The 18718-nt window shown below is 35.1% G+C and overlaps 2 protein-coding genes across 2 annotated transcripts; one reads left to right on the forward strand and one right to left on the reverse strand.

Annotated features, from left to right (window-relative positions):
• Positions 1-10: 10 nt before the first annotated feature.
• LOC141440949 (arylphorin subunit beta-like) lies at positions 11-2507 on the reverse strand (the record flags this gene model as incomplete). The annotated part of the gene is made up of 3 exons (XM_074105543.1): positions 2390-2507; positions 805-938; positions 11-583 (listed from the first exon to the last, which is right to left on the reverse strand). Coding segments are annotated over exons 1-3 (795 nt in total), but the record flags the coding sequence as incomplete, so codon positions are not given.
• Positions 2508-4622: 2115 nt separating this feature from the next.
• On the forward strand, positions 4623-5875 carry LOC141440950 (uncharacterized). Its single transcript, XM_074105544.1, has 2 exons — positions 4623-4915; positions 5540-5875. Exons 1-2 carry the CDS (start codon positions 4774-4776, stop codon positions 5848-5850), a joined length of 453 nt encoding a protein of 150 aa, XP_073961645.1. The 5' UTR covers positions 4623-4773; the 3' UTR covers positions 5851-5875.
• Positions 5876-18718: the final 12843 nt, after the last annotated feature.

Genomic DNA, 18718 nt, shown 5'->3' on the forward strand with positions numbered 1-18718 from the left:
TAGAGGAAATAGAACACTCCACCGCGCATTTCTTCGATTGGTTCGAAAGAGAAGCCTTCATCCAGAAGGGATAGATAACATTCAGGTAATAGTAGTAAGAGTTCATGCCAATGTCTTCAGTGAAGTAAGAGATCTTCTGTTCCTCGCTGCCAGTAAACCACGGGCTTGAGTAGTTGGAGTAGATCACATAGTAGTCACTTTCCTTGGCAATACCATTTTCAGCAGCCAAGACAGGGTCTACTATACCTTGTTGCATTTTAATGCGGTAGGCCTTAAGAAAAGCATCAGTGCTAGCAAAGTACTGAGGATACATCTCGTAAGGTGCGGGGAGAACAAAGTTCCGAGTATCCTGGCGTTGGTAAATGGCGAAGTAGTATGAGTACAGGAAAAGACCATCGTTAAGGTGGACGCGCGCCCAAGCAGCAGTGCTGTAGAAGGTCTCGTAATCTTTGGCGTAGTAAAACAGTTTAGCGAGCACGATAGCTTCTTCCCTCATACGGTCATAAAAGATGGAGAAGGTCTTGTGCTTAGGGAGGAATCCACTCTTGTAGTACAGCATGAATTCTTCGAATGCCTTTTTGTTCTGAAATATTTACATAATCATTTATTTTCACTTCTTTTTAAGGATGAAATACGCATTTTGACTATAAGGCTATTTCCGATTGGGAATAAATATGCTTTCGTTAAATAAATAAATATTCACTTAAACGCCAGCAAAAAAAAGAAAAGTATTTAAGTAAAGAAGAATAATCGTTTTCAAATTCAAGAAATTATGTTTTTTGAGGACATCTTCGTTTAACTTACGGAGTAGTTTTCCTTATTAGCTTCGACATCGAATTCAAGTCCCAATTTGTACCAGTCTTCATCTTTCCTGACTTGACCAACGGTCTCTAAGAGAGCTATGAGTTGCTTTTGGACCTTGACATAGTCGGCGTTAACTGAAAAGACAAAACAAATCAATTCTGAAATATTAATATTAATTTGTGGAAATTCAGTATTCTCAAGCCAAAGGTACAAAGTAGGCCTAAGATTTGTGAAATTTATGGTAACGATAAAAATACAGTGTTTCAAAATGCACGGCTTCCAATGATAATACTGGATTTTATGTTTAATATTTGCTTAATATCATTGCTTAATATGATTAAGTACCAATTTTTGATGGAATTTCTGAAGTTTTGTTGTTTAAAAATGCATTATTTGTCTGCTGTAATTTCTGTTGTACTTCATAGTTAATTGAATTTGAAAATAATAATCAAAAACTGTCGCACGCAATGGCGATGGTTTTTAAGCACAAGTATAATAAATAACTTGCAGCATGAGCATGATGGAGTGACTATTATTGTCATAAAAATAGTTATTTGTTATGCAAGGGCGGAAAATTATTGTTTGGCGCGAGTGCTTATATTGAAACCCGAGCAAGCGAAGGATCCTAGGATTGAACCACGAGCAAAGGTGGTTCAAAAGAGAAATCTTGAGCGTAGTCGAGGGTTCCAAAGGCACAAGATGCTAAACAACTTTACAGCCGAGCGAAAAACACAATTTTCACTTCACGATAGCGAGAAAAATAGTAGGTAGATGGAAGAAACAAACAAAATGTTTGAAATGATAATGACACTTACTTGCAAAATGGCTAAGGGCAACATTTAAAGCCCAAGTCCAGTCAATCAAAAAAAAAGACAATGACACTTGTAAATTTTCCCGACAAAACTTTTTTTTTTGCAGTTTTGTTTTGTCTTTACTGTTCGAGATGATGCCCATTTAATTAAGCAACATTTACAGCTGCGGTATTATGCGAAAATTCAATGGTTTAAGTTTGCACGTACAACAGGAGGCCTGTGCCCAGCAGTGGACGTATTTGGGATGATGATTATATAGAATAACATAGTCCTCTGAATTTACTCAGTAACTAAAATAAACCGAAGAAATTCGGTTTCTTCATTTCAGGTCGTGTATAATTGCCTTTATCGTGATATTTTACTTTGCATGATACATCGTATTCTTAAAAAAAAAGACGTTTTGCATTGAAACAAAAAACTGTCGTCTTGCGAGCCTAGGCGTGCAATGGCACACTTTGAAGCCTATTTAAAGGAACACAACATAAACATTTCTTTACATGTTTGAGAAAACATTTAAAATTAATTTGAGAATTTCGAGTTAATGTATAAACTTAATATAATATTTAGTTTAAGTTTTACTTTTAAGGCTTAAATGATTTCTTGAAAAAATGCGATTTAACAAAAAACTTCGAGCCAAGCTCAGTCGGTACAAATACGGTACGAGCAAAAGAAACGGCGACAAACTGCTGGTTACAAACTGTTTTTAAATAAGAATTCTGATTGAGTTAGTGTTAACATAAACTGGTTGAGAAAGCTTAATGATTAATTCTTACCATCCTTGGTCTTATAAGTGTGTTGAGGCGGGACGGTTCCGGCGACGGCCAGAGCCACCAGGGCAGCGAGGAATACCACAGTCTTCATTGTTCTACGACAGAACCTTCACTGTGCCCGATCTTAGCTTCCTATGGCTTATATTGTTCTTCTTATCAGCTTCGTGGGTGAAAAGAATATAAAAAAAAACAATTGTTTGGTCACGTCAGCGCTGTTTTCAGTGGCTGGTCAACGATAACCCATGACCGAAAGTGATAGGTGAAATAATCTCACGATTCTTTTTGACTCTGTTGTTAATCAGCTACAATACTTTATCTACCTACTACATGCTACTACTGACAAAGGTAATTGAGCAATTTCATTTCAATATGTACCTAGGAAGGTAACATTTATTTCGTTTTAACTAAAATTAGCATCCATCCCAGCCTATATACGTCCCACTGCTGGGCACAGGCCTCCTCTCAGAACAAGAGGGCTTGGGCCATAGTTCCCACGCGGGCCCAGTGCGGATTGGGAACTTCACACGCACCATTGAATTGCTTCGCAGGTTTGTGCAGGTTTCCTCACGATGTTTTCCTTCACCGCAAAGCTCGTGGTAAATATCAAATGTAATTCCGCACATGAATTTCGCAAAACTCAGAGGTGCGCCTCTGCTTGAGAGGCGATAGGTCAAACCACTAGGCCACCACGGCTTCAAGTTCAAGTTCAAATTTGGAGTTGAAATAACAAATACAAAAATACTCCAAAAAAACAATCATAATTTGATTGCTTAGTAGCGACATCTCTTGTCTGGGTGAGCGGTTAGTTCCGAAAGAATGTGACGTCTCTCGACGAAACATAGATGTCGCTAGTGCTGCTGCTTAAGTAGCATAGTAGAAATAAGCAACCTGAGATATGTATGCATAGGAAAAATTCGTGTCTAGATTCCTGTCCAGCAGTGGTGTAGGGGTTATAGCACGGATTGCTGAGGACCTGGGTTCGATTCCCAGTGCTGGTCTCTTTTTCTGGTTTTTCTGTGCATCCGTGTCACAGTTTGTATTTTCGATATGGTTTCACGGATACCCGTAAAAGTAACAAATTTGGATTTGAAATAAAAATACAAAAAGACTCTAAAAAAAACAATCATAGTTTTTCTACTATCTAATAAAAAAGAAAATATCCTATAAACTTTTTAAATTTAAGAGAATTTGTATAACTTGCCCATTTACTTATGCTCATGAAGCATATTTTATAGGAAAATTTATAAATGCAGAGTTTTGAAAATTAAGGACTATCAACTTAATTTTCAAAATTCTAGTTGCTGATTGATAGTATCAAGTCTACTATTTTTCAGGAAAAAAAACATTTTAGCGTGTGAGATAGGTACTATGCATGACTTCAGTGTGCACCAGAAAAGGAAAGACATTAGTTAAGTAAAAGCGGGTGTCACAATAAAGGACAAGGAAATCGAAAACTATCATATTACTAATTTAAATAAAAATAACAAACTGCCGGCAGAAGACTTAAATACGGAAACGCTTCTTACATTTCGAATAAATGCTGATTTTCCTTGGAATAATAAAATAATTAGTTAAGAGAAAAACCGATAGTTAATACTTCTTTTATGGTTGAAAACTTGATAATGTCTACTAGCATAATCTGTCATCTCCCAGGATAACAGGATCAAAGGAATTTGGGCACAAATTCCTTTGATCCTGTTATCCTGGGAGATGACAGATTAAATCAACAACAACTTAGCCATAAGCTTAGACAAAACGACGTTTTACTTTTAATAACGTTAAGTAGGTAAATACTCCAACAACTTAAGATAATGTTAACAATAATTTTGATAACTAACTCCTTAAAGCGTCTTTCCGTCTAGTAGGTCTGCCTACGAGTACATCCATCGATCTTTGGCAAGGAATCCTATTTACTCGGCATAATTTTGCGATTTCAAATATTCATTAACTAAATTTGCCAATGAACTAAAAGAATTCCTCTGCTCACCCGCGACCTTTCGTCATGATCGTAGAACAACGACGGTTCCAACAATTTTTCAAAAATAGTTTTTTTTCAAAATCTTTCCTAAAACGTTGTAATTTATAAGCTTACTTTTTATTTTCTTTATTTTTTAGCTATTTATAAAATTATCGAGTTTGAATACCGACGGATTTGTTTTTTGGTCTTAGAACATAGACGCGTTTGAAATCCCGTCGTTGTACCATGCATGTTCCTACCGCCGCCCCCTCTCCTCTGTACTCGCAGTTTCGTCCTTGTTCTAAGCAAGGTCACATCACTTTGAGCGCGTAATGATATTTAATGCTTTTGTAAAAGAAATGTCGGTATTTATGACAAGTTTATATGAGTGTTTCTTTTTATAATAGTGTTTTGTTCAATAAAACCTAAAATGGCTTCTAGTAGGTCAAGAAAAATGATTGAATTAGTGAAAAATAGCAATCTTCACACAGCGGAACATGACAAGGAAAACAATAACTTTAATATAAATAAAAGTGGTGCTTCTGAGGATGAGTGCCCATCGGATACTACGGGTAAGTTTGATTATTTTTATTTAGTAGAAAAGTTAAAAGTTTGTCGTGAAATTACCTTTTATAGCTTTACGTAACTAAAAACGACGAAAAGTTAAATCCGCCTTTGTTCCACGCAGTTGAAAATTGTAAGATAGTGATGACTCTTTTTTTGTTTAGCGGTTATTTTAAATAATATTTATTAATGCTTGGTTCAAAATATTTCACCCCGTAATAGTTTTATTTTTGTGACGGATGAAAAAATACGACTGTGTCTTGGGGAGGTATTGTTGACGTATGTTATATACCTACAGCGTTCATCGGATAAACAGCAGTCGGATATGCAAAACCGTCGTTATCGATCGGACGTGTTTTTATTTCCGTCGTTGTTCGATTCAATGTTAATGGATTTTATGTATTATTAAGTTAATTGTTTAGGGTTTCGTACTAAATCAAAAACGGACTTGTCACGAGAAATAAAAAAAACTTACCTTTCTTTTCAATAACTTGCTTTTTATTTTAAAGAGTTAAGGTTCGCCTTTGTATTGTTTTAGTACTTACTTCAACTAAGTACAACTACTTTAGTGCTTACTACAACTACTACAGAATTAAACTAACAACGCCACATTAACGCTAACTTTTTTTCAGACGGATATCCTTCTTCACCTTTGCCGCAAGGTGCTGTAAATGTCTATGAAGAAATGCGTGACGTATGGGATGAAGTTTTCTCTGATGTTAACAATTACAAAGAGCTTCATTCAACAATAGAAAAGTGCCAACTGAACAAGGAAGACACAATAAAAACCGCCACTACGGCTTCATCTGATGTCCTTAATAAAGATGCGTACATGCCTACAGAAACTATGTCCCCGGTTAATGTATTAAGTTGCCCGCCCTCAGTTAGTATACACCAAGATTTAATTTCTCCCCTGCCATTCACTCCTGCTGCTATCTGCTAGTGCTGATAGCACTACTGCACTTAATGTAGTTAGTTCCTCACCGCCAGCTAGTTTACAGCTTAATATAAACCCTTACGTGCCATTTATACCTTCCACTAATTATTCACAAATATTGTCTCGTGTTCAAAGTCCTGTGACGCTTGATCGATCAGCTGATGATAATACTCCTGTACCGTCCCCATTGAACAAACACAGCAAATGTAATGATAATTTTTGCTGTCAACATGATCGTGATTATTTCACGTGTCCATCTGTGGAATCTGTGGATATGAGTTCCGCTCAGCCATCACCAGCTCCTGCAGTATTGATCAGGAATAGGGGTAAAAAGCGTCCTCGAAAACAAGACGAGCTAATATGAGGAAAAAACTTAAAAACCTCGGTAAAAGTTACTGTTCAAAAAGAGGTAAAACTGTTGAAGAAAAGATGATGGGTCCAGTGTGTAACTGTAAAATGAAATGTGCAACAAAGGTCGCAGAAGCAGAACGACAAAATATTTTTAAAAGATTTTGGGAACTTGGTGACAGGACAAAACAATGGTTGTATGTGGCTAATTACACTAAAAAGCAAAACAAAAGTCGGACATTTCAGAGAGAACTAAAACATAACAGACAGTTCACTTACAAGTATTTTTTACCCATTGACACTACGGATCAAAATCTCACCAACGTCAGAATAAATGTATGTAAAATCATGTTTTTACATACCCTTGGTATCAGTGAACGATTGACGAGAACTGCTTGGGCAAAGTACGATGGTAGCACAGACGTTGAAAAAGATATGAGGGGCCGTCATGCTAATCACGTCAAAGTTGTTGACGATGAAATGATAAAATCTGTGTCAGCCCATGTTAATTCTTTTGCACCGATTGAGTCACATTACACTAAAAAATCGTCAAAAAGACTTTATTTAGACGGTAGTCTTAGCATTGCTCGTATGTTTGTTTTATACAAAGAGTGGCCTGATTTAGACAAATACTCAAACAATGCGTAAACTCTTCGACAATATAGAGATATAGTCAATAAACATTTCAATTTATCATTTCATGTGATCAATTTCATGTATTTAGCAATATCGAGAACCCTTCCGAGGAAGAAAAAAACGACTACGCTGTACATCAAAAGAATAAAAACATTGCTAGACAATTAAAGAAAAAGGATAAAGAGGATGCAATTTCTTCCGATGGAACTATAATTTGTGCTACTTTTGATTTCCAAAAAGTCTTAACATGCCCACATGGTCAAATGAGTTGTTTATATTATAAACGTAAGCTATCTTGTTATCACTTTACTGTTTATGACCTGTCTTCCAAAGAAGGCCATTGCTATGTCTGGGAAGAGAGTATTGCAAAGCGGGGTGCAAACGAGGTGTCAAGTTGTCTATACGATTTTATCAAAAAGTTTGCTGAATGCTCAAATACACGTGAATTTAGGTTTTGGTCTGACAATTGTGCAGGCCAAAACAAGAACCGATTTCTTTTTGCGATGTTTGCTCATGCCAGTATAGAATTCGGAGTCACAATCACTCATCGTTTCTTGGAAAAAGGTCATACCCAAAACGAGGGTGATTCTGTGCATTCAGTGATAGAAAGAGCTGGTGAAAATAAATTAATATATACGCCGGAATAATGGAAGTTATTAATAAGATGGGCTAAGACAAGCGATAAACCTTTTTTTTATTGATGTTAAGCAAGACATGATATTTGATTTTAAACAGCTAATAAAAAACAAGAACTGGACAAAAAATACGTGCAATAAAAAGATGACGTAGACTAAAATTAAAGAGATTAACATAGAAAGAGGACAGTCAAACTTAATGCGGTACAAATACAACTTCGAAGAAGATTACCAAACTTTAGTTCTTCGCAAGGAAACAAGAGGCCGTGGTGGTGTGCCTGAAGTGCTCAAAAATGCATACTCATCACCTATTCCTATTTCTGATGACAAATTCAAAGATCTTATTAGCCTTTGTAAATCAGGAATAATACCAAGTAAATATCATTCTTTTTTCAATTCTTTGCTGCATGGACGTGCCGTTTCAAGTGCTCGTTTGCCTTCCTTTCATATAAAAAAAAAAAAAAAAAAAAAAAAAAAAAAGATGATGAATGATGATTCTACACAATGATTTCAGTACGTATAAATGCAATTAAGTAAGTGCAATGTATATTAGGATAGTTTTGAAACGTAATGATCTCATAAGTCATTAACTTTGATTTTGATTAAAGTTAATGCTAATTTCGTTTGTCATTGAATATAGTTCTAAGACAAAAATGTTCCTAAGACTTTTGAGTTATTTTATTATTAGTAGGTAAAACCTACAAAGATATTTTTCTGATTATGCTTTATGTGATCTCATTAATGTTAATGGAAGTTTACCTATTTCAAAACGTAGGTACTTTGTCTTTTATGTGAATGTTTTATTTTTATAGGTCTTTATGTTTTTATTTTGTAGTTGATAGCCAGAAACTGTTGAGTTTTGTTTCAAAATTGTATAAATATGTCATTTTCGATTACTAAAATTGCAATATATTTCTGTGTTTTATTTAAATTTCAAATACGACAAAAATATCAGCGTTATATTCCCTAAGACATAGGCGGAAAATGTGATACGTCGCATATTAGAGTAAGTTTATCCGTTAAATAATGGCGGATTTTGACATCCGCCTTTAATACATCCCTCGAACATAGGCGTAAATGACTTTTTACGAAATCTGAGTAAAACAAAAATAAAAACTATAGCACACGTTATAAAGAACCCTTGTCAAAACCATATTGCCAAGTTTCAAAGAAAAATGCATAACCGTTTAAAAGTTATAGTATGAATACCAATTTTCAAGATTGAAACTGCTGTACTGTAAAGTTGGCAAATATCACATCCGTCTTTGTTCTACGATCATGACGTATGATAGCTAAGCTTATGCAAGATATGCGTGTTCATTTCGTTCCTCCACCTCCACACTGTAAGAACACACACAAATCACACAAACCCATCTATCACCACCACCACACTACACTGACGCGTTTCGAACTCAACCAGAGCTCATCTACAGAGCAACACAACCGTACACCATGCTACCAGATAACAAACCACATTAAAAGTTTTCATTTGTCACTGTAACTCCCTAAGTAGGTAGTTAAGGAACCCTAACCATCTTTACATTGTAATTCCATAACCTTGTGCAACAGTGTTTCCTATCGCATAATTAGTTACACCTCATTTGACTAATCACAAGAAACACGTAACGGCAATAACTTCATTATTTTACGATGACATTAGAGGGGTGACTAAGATGCATCAGAAGCGTATATAAACGGGAGCTGCGTCTCCTAAAGATCATTCTGGAGCACCTCCTCTCTCCGTGCAGTTGTACTTCAAAGTGAATATAAGTCTTAACCCAAAGTCGCAATTTCAATTAAGTAACAACCTCGGATCCTCGACGTTGGAACAACTACGCAGCTCATCTCGACAGGTCGAGTAGGCCACGACCCAACTTGACTAGGTACCCCCTATATTTTTCGCAAACAAAACAAAACTACCCCCAAAATATAAATAAATTTAAATCGTCATATAAAACTACCTTGAATTTTTATTTATTTACTGATAAGGCGTGTTTTATTAACTGTTATTGCTGAAATTAGACCCAAGCCGTAGCAAGGGAGATGATACTAAATTTACCTGTTCATTAATAATAGACCCCATACACTGTTGTACCTAACCCCCTTATTCATAAAACTTAACAAGCCTATGTTAACTAACAAATGCTTTGTCCCTTCCTAACAAATACAAATGTTGAAGTGACAGATAAGGACAAACGAATTTTAGCGGCATTTTAACTAAAATAGGTTTGATTGTCGTTTATGAATAAGGGGGTAATTATTTCCATGCATTCCAGAACATCGAGACGAAACCCTTTGCCGCAATAATGTAACACTTCATAAGAATCCGAGTCTAATAAAGAATGATTTGATTCTAATAGACGTTTGGCAAAATTTGATCTGTCTGGATGCTCATTCCTATAACTCAGCTGCTTTTGATGCTGACTGTAGATGCAGACTACTCGTATAACTAAGGAGGAGCGGTGCCTCCTGACACAGGCTTTATCAAGCTCAAAAGGAGGCACCAGCCATTAAACAATGTTATGCTCAAATTGTTATTGAAAATAAAGCATTTTGATTTTGTTTTGATATGCAGACAGATCAAATTTTGCCAAACATCTGTTAGAATCAAATCATTCTTTATTAGAGTCTGATTCCTATGAAGTTTTACATTATTCCGGCAAAGGGTTTCGTCTTGGTTTCGTCTCGATGTTCTGGAATGGATAAGATACTGCATACGATACTGACTTCGAAGATTTTTTTTTGAGCGAAGCGTCTCCGTTACAGTTTGAACAATAATGCTTTAGTATGTCTGTCCGGCTGTCTGTTCTCTTAGAATTCCTCAACCGATTCTATTTCGACAATTATATGAAACAAGCTGTTGCCCGCGTTTTCGCCCCCGTTCCAGTTTTTTATTTTTTATTTTGTTCGACCTTGTCCTAAAAATAACGAACGTGCCGTTGGTTGGAAGTTTTACGTGTACATACATTTCGGCGATACGTTTTAATTTAAATATCATCATGTCAGCTGAAAGACGTCCACTGCTGGACATAGGCCTCCCCCAAGGCTCTCCACTCAGACCGGTCTTGTGCTTTTCGCATCCACCGCGATCCCGCGATTTTAACCAGGTCGTCGCTCCATCTTGTTGGAGGCCTACCGACAGCTCGTCTCCCGGTCCGCGGACGCCATTCGAGAACCTTTTGACCCCATCGGCCATCATTTAAATATATTTTTATAGATTCATTTTTCAGTCATTTCGAAAAACTCGCGAGCTACTGATTACAGAAGAAGAGCCCCTAGTAATATAATATATTTCTACCTAATTACTGTCTCATATTACCTCACGTCGTGTTTTATCGTATTCGCACCGTTTTTAAAGGTTATCTCGAAAAGCATGCGACCATACATAAAACAAACTTTCTATACTTCATGGAGTAGGTAATAATCATGGTTACTTACAGAATAAAAGTTTTGATTTTGATTGTTGGTTTTAATGACTTAGTTATTCTTTCTTTATTCAAACAAATATGTGTAGATAATTGGACGAAACAATAATGATAACAACCATTATCTATACAACATTAAACATTAGCAAAAAACGGCAAAACAATCACGTTTATTCTATGGAAACTCCCCTTAAATATTTGTTTTATTTTATTTTAATTATTTATTTTTAAATTGTAAATATAACTAAATATTCTGTGAATATTTGAAGCGGATACATGTTGCCGGTATTAATATCTAGCAAAAAATGGCAAAAATAACATATTATGGACAAATCACGTGTATGGGAACCCCCTTAAATATTTAATTTATTCTGTTTTTAGTATTTTTTGTTATAGCGGCAACAGAAATACATCATCTGTGAAAATTTCAAGTGTCTAGTATACGGCTCAAGAGATAGAACAATAGGAGCCCGTTGGCACCCTTTCGGTACGGAACCCTAAAAAAGTAACTTGCTCTAAAAAGATTTAAAGTGACTCAATTATATTATTTGTTTATTATGAAAAATATATATACAGACACGATTATTTACAAAAGTAAGTACCGTAAAACGGGGTGAGTAGGGACGAAATCGAAGTTCAAACCTACATAAAAGTTTATTTTTATATGTGGCACATTGATTTATGTCCAAAAAAAGTGTTCCAGATGTATGAATTTTAGTTTGTCATTGATAATTTGTTGTTTCATTTCATAGTTTCAACGATAAACACATAATAGTAGGCATTCCCATATCACCCCGTAGTTGGGGTAAGAAGGGATAGCAATGGGGTGAGATGGGAAAATTGCTAGGAAAGATATTTTGAATTTGACTTTGACTTTGCCCATTCCGATCTCTTGCTAGAGCAAGAGATTAGAAATACGTACATTATACCTAGGAGTATACCTAGGGGTATAATGTACGTATTTATCTACTTGTTCATGGTGGTTTGGTCGATGGTGACATTGATATTGCTTCCATCTACATTCATCATTATCTCGGTTTTATCCAAGTTCAGTTCCAAACCGATTTGTAGGCTCATTGAGTTAACAACACATTTTGACAACTGTCAAGCCAATATGAACAAAGTCGAACCTTATAATTTTAAAGATCCCTAACAGTGGACCTTTAAGTGGATGGAGGACTTATTTCAGGAATGGAGGTGTAGTGGTCACGCCAAGTTGAGTGAAAATAGACACAATTGATCGTACTTTACGCTTTTCTGATAGTGATAAATTAAGTATGTAGTACCTATTTTAATAATTTATTGAATCAGGCGCAGGCGTTACATTTCAGGTGCTCATAATGCATTGTTGGCAATTCTTGGGTTTGTGCAAAATGAGATGTAGCTATTTTGACAAACACTGCAATCCAATATAAATGCGAACACTAACCTATTATTATACTAGTTACTGCACAGTACACGGGATACTCAACAAATCTTTGACATAATAATAATTATGCGCTTTCAATAGAACTACATTCCAGTAATAAATCACACTCAGTTTTTTTGGTCTACTTTTGAGTAAGCATGAACAGGGCATCCGCTTAGCTGTGTATACTCGTAGATAGACTGACTATTTTCAACGTTTGCAAATAGGTAATATTTAAAGATTAATGGATGATGCAATATAACATTATATTGCAATGTACTCAAAGAGGTCAGTGTTTCACTGAATTGCTTACATTATGCACACAAATAGAGCAAGGTCGTACACGACACACCCAAAACATCTTACGGTCAACATTTTTTAATCAGGGATTCACGGATGTTACACTGCCAGCTAACTTAGTAATCAAAAATATAGTAAAAATATTAATGTAAGTTAATGTTTACGTCAATATACCATATTGACGACATTGCGAGAGTTGCGGGCAGCTGCTTTAAGTGGCGAGCTATCTTTCATTGTGGCGTTTTAAGGGAGGCCTTTGACTGATGATGATGACTGTACGAAAATGGCAGAGTTAAAACCATAAAACGTTGATGCAACATTGTAAGAAAAAACAGGTACAGTCAGCGAGCCGCTAGAAAAAAAGGCATTTGTGTTTTGTTGCTGTTACCTTCCCCCGAAATGAACATGAAAGGGTTATCCCTGTAGCCCGGACTGAACATACCTGCAAAATAACAGACGGAAACAGACTTCCGTAGTTCCACTTTTTTATTTTCCAAAACTACAGTTTTTTTTATTAGCCTATATGTGTGTCCCACTACTGGGCAAAGGCCTCCCTTCTTGACCTCCATAAAACTACATAAATCAATTTAATTTTTTCTTTCAAATATACGATAAAGAGCGCTTTGGCTACGTCTGAGGATTTATTTACTTGATGACTGACTTGAATACGGAATGAGGCAGAACTGTAGACAGACAGTACTGCTACTGTTTGAACACATACTTTCTGTTTTGTTTTCGGCGTGTGCGTTCAAAAAGTAGCAGTGCTGTGTTGTCTACTGTCCTGTCCTCGTGTGTGTGTATTTGCATTAAAGAGTATTTTTAACATTTATTCTAGAAATTTTTACAATATCTCCCTTTTTAGAGTCTTAAAAACTTTGACTAAATACTTTTTTCACTTCTTATGCTCCTAAAATGTAACTTTAGTCTCTGCGTCTGCATATCAGGACTAAAGCTCCTCATTAATCTCTAGTGAAGTATTTTTTTGTATTAACGTTGGAAACCCCTAAACAGCCAATCATGGTGTTTGTGAATGGAGGCTTATCGCCATTTTCAGTGCAAAAATATTTAAAAAAACACGATTTAATATCGTGAAACACATTTAATGATGACGAATATGAATCTATTCAATTATATAAATAAGGATAAATTAATTTTATTACCTATGCATAGTACAATTAGTTTTGAAATAGTTTACAATTTTGAAACTGTAGGCTAAATATTACAAAAAAAAAGAAAAGACCGCGTAACTATTTTCTTTGCTATTTGAATGAACAGATGTCCATTAGTCGTATTGAGCTTATCTTTTTAAAAAGTAATATTGTAAATTTGAACAGAACGTCGTTTTTTCCTTTTCCTTAACGCGAGACTAAGCAACCATAATGACACTCCACTCCACCTGCTGCTGTGATGTCCACTCTGCCTCGCATACTTAATAAATTTCCGTTTGAAACTGTGCAAGAAATTGTGAATAGCAAACACAACAAGATTAAGCATATTTTGGTTTCTTTAGCATTAGAAAGAAGGTACCGTCAGCAAAATAAGTGGTCTATCAATTTTTAAACAAGTTCCTATCAAATGAATATGTCGCTAAAGTCAAACTTTCAAGTTGACAGACACGTCTATTGACATTATTGTATTATGTAAGACATGCAAACGATTATCAACTTTAGGGTGGCAGACTATATATTTGGCTGATGGTATTTAAGGGATCTAGACGTATCTTTTTATTGAAAAACACTTTTGAAAAATAAGTCACAGCATATAGTAACAATTAGCAGGGACATAATGATCATTTATATGCTTTTGGTATCATAAATAATAGTTACTGTTTTGAAAAAAAAAAAACATTTTTAATATAAAAGACTAATCAAGGTGGTTTACCTTTTTTCTAATGGAAAAAAACGAAGTATACTGAAATAGTACAATTAATCATACTTATGGTTAGTAAAAATAATAACAATACACTCAAACTACAAAAGATTAACGCTATCAAAAGGTCGACAGTTATAGTAACATGCAAATCTACCTACCTAATTAGCAGAGGACGAACAAAGTTCGGCCTTGGAATTATTTAAGATAGACATTATCAACACTCTGTTTTGGGTTGCATTTGTCAGAATTTTAACAGAAAACCTTATTCATAAAAAGCTACAGACTTCAACAAAATTATAACTTAGTTAGACTGGCTGCTGCGTGTCTAGATTTTTCCTGTGTAGGTGCAACCCAAATGTCAACGTGACAGATACAGAGAAACAAATAATCCCACTAATATAGTAAATGCGAAAGTTTGCAAGTCTCTTTGTTTGTTTGTTACTTCATCATGTGTAAACCACTGAACCGATTTAGATGAAATTCGATATACCTACAGATAGTTGAGTCCCGAAGAACGTAGGATAGTTTTGCGCGGATGTAGTCGCGAGTAACGGCTAGGTAGCTAGTTAATAAAAGCTAATGCATGTATCTTTTCCAACCTCGACATTGGCAGAATCATCGATAGTATCCATGGAGCTATACTTTCATGAATTAATTGAAAAGATAAGTCGTACCAAGCGTTTTTGAATTAACGGGACAGGATAGCTACTAATACTCTTTGGGGACAGGTTAAGTAGGTGCGATAATAAAGAAATTAAAATAAATGAGGGCGCCACTTAAATAGTTCATGGCTGACATATTTTTAACATGGGCAGACTTTTTGTAATTATTTTTTTTTTAGTTTACATTTCGTCCGTTTCCTACTCTAAAACTATAAAATAGTAATTAGTTAATAGATTTTTCGGGCTAATAATAATTAAATTTTTCATAATATATAGCTACACGTAGGTTGGTATATTGTTGGTACATTGCTTTTTTTTGCACATGTTACTTCTTTTATTCTATCTTCCTCACCTGTGTTTTTGCTTCTTCGCAACTTTTCTATCTTATTTTCAAGAAAGTTCGCAGCACCATTATCATTGTATTAACTTACTAGCTTTTGCCCGCGGCTACGCCTGCATGGAATTCGGTTATCGCGCGCTGTTCCCTCGCTGCCGAACTGTCTATGTCAAAAATCACGTCGATCCGTCTCCCGTTTCGACGTGAAACACGGACAAACATACAAAAGCACACTCTTTCGCATTTGTAATATTAGTATGGATTTCTGATGTATCAATATGGGAATACAATTAAATTGAGTTTTTAACTCTTTAATTTACTATTTTCTCCTCTTTTTACTGAGACTTCTCTTTTAAACGCCCGAAATAAAACAGGGGTGTTAGAAGATTAACGCATTTCTGTGAATTTCTCTATTTCCGTCTATGGCATCGTTGCTTCCAAACGGATGAACCGATTATGACGTGTTTCTAAATACAAAAGCAATATTAATGTTAATATTATTAAATTAAAATCAGAGGCTTTGTTGTCTTACATACATGGAATCACAATCGTTTTCACCAATTCTTTCTGTCACGCAGTATAAGACGAGGGTAGAAAGAAAATGCGATCGCGAACAACAGCGAGTTAAACATTACAGCCTGTGTTCAGCCATTTATTCATATTTCAGTCGTTTTTTTCTAAGCTGTAGTTCTATAGTGTAGTGTTAGTATGGTTATACTGAACCACGGAACTCTACTTAAAAAATGTTATTATTATATTTCACAGTAATAATACCGTAATTGTATTATGAATAAATATATTCAGATAGCCTTTATTCATACTTAATAATAAGGATGAGCTAGGTTATCGTAGGTGCGAGTGAGTGTTTTACTGATAAAAAATGCGATTGTAGGTAGTTAAGCAGCGTTGAAAGTCTCGAAATTGGTACGTAAAATATACTCCCGGACAAAAACTGCGCCACTATCTTTTTTTTTAATTTTCAGTTTGTTTAATTGTTTGTTTTCTTGTTAGTCTAATGTTTGGATTGAATTGAAATTACTACGTACTCGTACATAGTAAGTATACCACATTTCAAGTCAGTCCGACCAGCTTGTGTGTAGCGATGTAGCTTATAAGGTACAACATATTAATCAAACAGTTGCTACAATATTCTTAGGATTAGGTTTAGACTATAAGTTGAATTTGAAAAATCAAACTGACACTATTTCTAAAAAAGTTGAATAAATTTTCATATGCGTCGCATAATTGTAGAAAAGTTGTTAACGAGCAAGGCGTGTTAACTGCATATCACGCTTATGTCACATCGTAGCCTGGTCATTCTACAGTGTTTTTGGAAATAAAATACTGATATTATAAATATGAAAGTGTGTGTGTTTGTATGTTTGTCCATCTTTCACGTCAAAACGGAGCGACGGATTGTCGTGATTTTTGGCATAGAGATAGTTTATGGACCAGAGAGTAACATAGGCTACTTAATCCCGGAAAAATGCACAGTTCCCGAGGGAACAGCTCGCGCTAACCGATTCCACGCGGACGACGCCGCGGGAAAAAGCTGGTATTTTTAAAGAGAGATATGAAGACTAGTCAATAGATGAAATTGTAAGATGATAACTGTTTCTACTGGGTATTTAATTCATTAGAAATCTTTACGAGTATGTAATCTAGTGCCGGCGGCAGTCCGTTTATTTTATCAAATATGATGGCATTCACGTCATAAAATTTTCCCAGATTAAATAAGTATGCAACATTTATAGTTACAGCATTTATGCTTTATGGAATTCTTATTGGTCGTACACTTTCCATACATTACCTTTTTCATTTACAGCGTTTCATCGTAACAAAAATTAAAGTGCCACTGGCGTAAGCGGAAATAAAAGGAAAACCAGTAATTTCCATTAGGTTTTGAGAACGGATATTAAAAGTTATCTATAGTTATGTTGTTTTCTGTTATTGAATGAAGAAGTTATGATTTTTTTCTTAAAATCGAAAAGTTTTTTCGCTCTGGTGTAAAGTTTGCATTTTGGCGGTTACTACGTTTCCACTTTTTATTATGTTATCGAATAAGTGCACAGCTGTTTCGGGTCTATGCGAGATCCTTAGTCATACATAAGCACCCGCCGTAACAGAGAATTTCATTTACCATTTATAATACTTCCCGTCACGGCTATTTAGTATAACGTTTAGTATTAGCATTTTTCACGTTTACTTATTTCAACGCCATCTATGGTCGAGTAGCAATTTTAAAACTAAAGATACCGTGTCATCGGGAACCACGTGCTATAACATTTTGCTGAGAATCAATCCCTGACATAGGTACACCCTGCCATCTGTTATATATTTTCGTCACTTCTGTTTATAAACAGTTCTAGCTAAAAGATGGCGTTGATAGTTAGACTCTATTAATCAATGTTTATTGAGATGGAAACAAAATTGTTTGTGATTTTCGAAAATAATGTTTGCAGGTCGTAATAAAAACTATTTTGGTACTTTAACCTACTGGCAAACTACCTATAGGTACTACTTTAGTCTGATAGTTTACGTCCAAGGTATCTTTTTAGTTACCTAATGACTTAACACAACGAACTGAAAAAAATAAATTGAATTAAATGACGTGTGTAACCATTATTTTAATTAAACTGGGAGAAAATAAGTCTAGCTTAATTCGTTGAGTAAATCTTGTTTTTAGTTTTAATAGTTCCTCTAACAGTCGATACGTAAACAAAAGTAGGTACTACATTAGCATCAATGTTAAATCCTAAGTTAAATTGAAGGCGCATGAAATTTGAGATGAGATTTTTAAATGATATTCAATAATTGTGGTCACAACTTATATGATTTTTAGAATTCTATTTAAATTAACGAAAACAATTACTTTACTCAGCGCGACCTTGTGATAGCTACTTTTATGCAAGATAAGTATGCGTGTTCATCCGCAAAAGTAAGGCCTGATTTAATAATAGAGTTAGAGAAAGAAAGAAAGAAAAGAAAAAAGGCATTTATTCACATTTACTAAGACACAAAAATACAACAAAATTTAAAAATAAGAATAAAGAATACACATAAAAGAAAACAAAAAGACAAGCATGAAAATACATAGGTACTTACACGATTTTGTGTGTCCCCGCAAAAGTGAAACGACCGCTGACTCAGCATTAGGCCTGCAGCGTTGATTTTCTGTCAGAAACACTTAGTAATTTTACTTTCCCATTTTTTGGTTCATTGGTATCCATAATGACGGAGGTCCATAACAC

This window comes from Choristoneura fumiferana, chromosome 23, assembly GCF_025370935.1.
Source record: "Choristoneura fumiferana chromosome 23, NRCan_CFum_1, whole genome shotgun sequence".
Lineage (NCBI taxonomy): Eukaryota > Metazoa > Arthropoda > Insecta > Lepidoptera > Tortricidae > Choristoneura > Choristoneura fumiferana.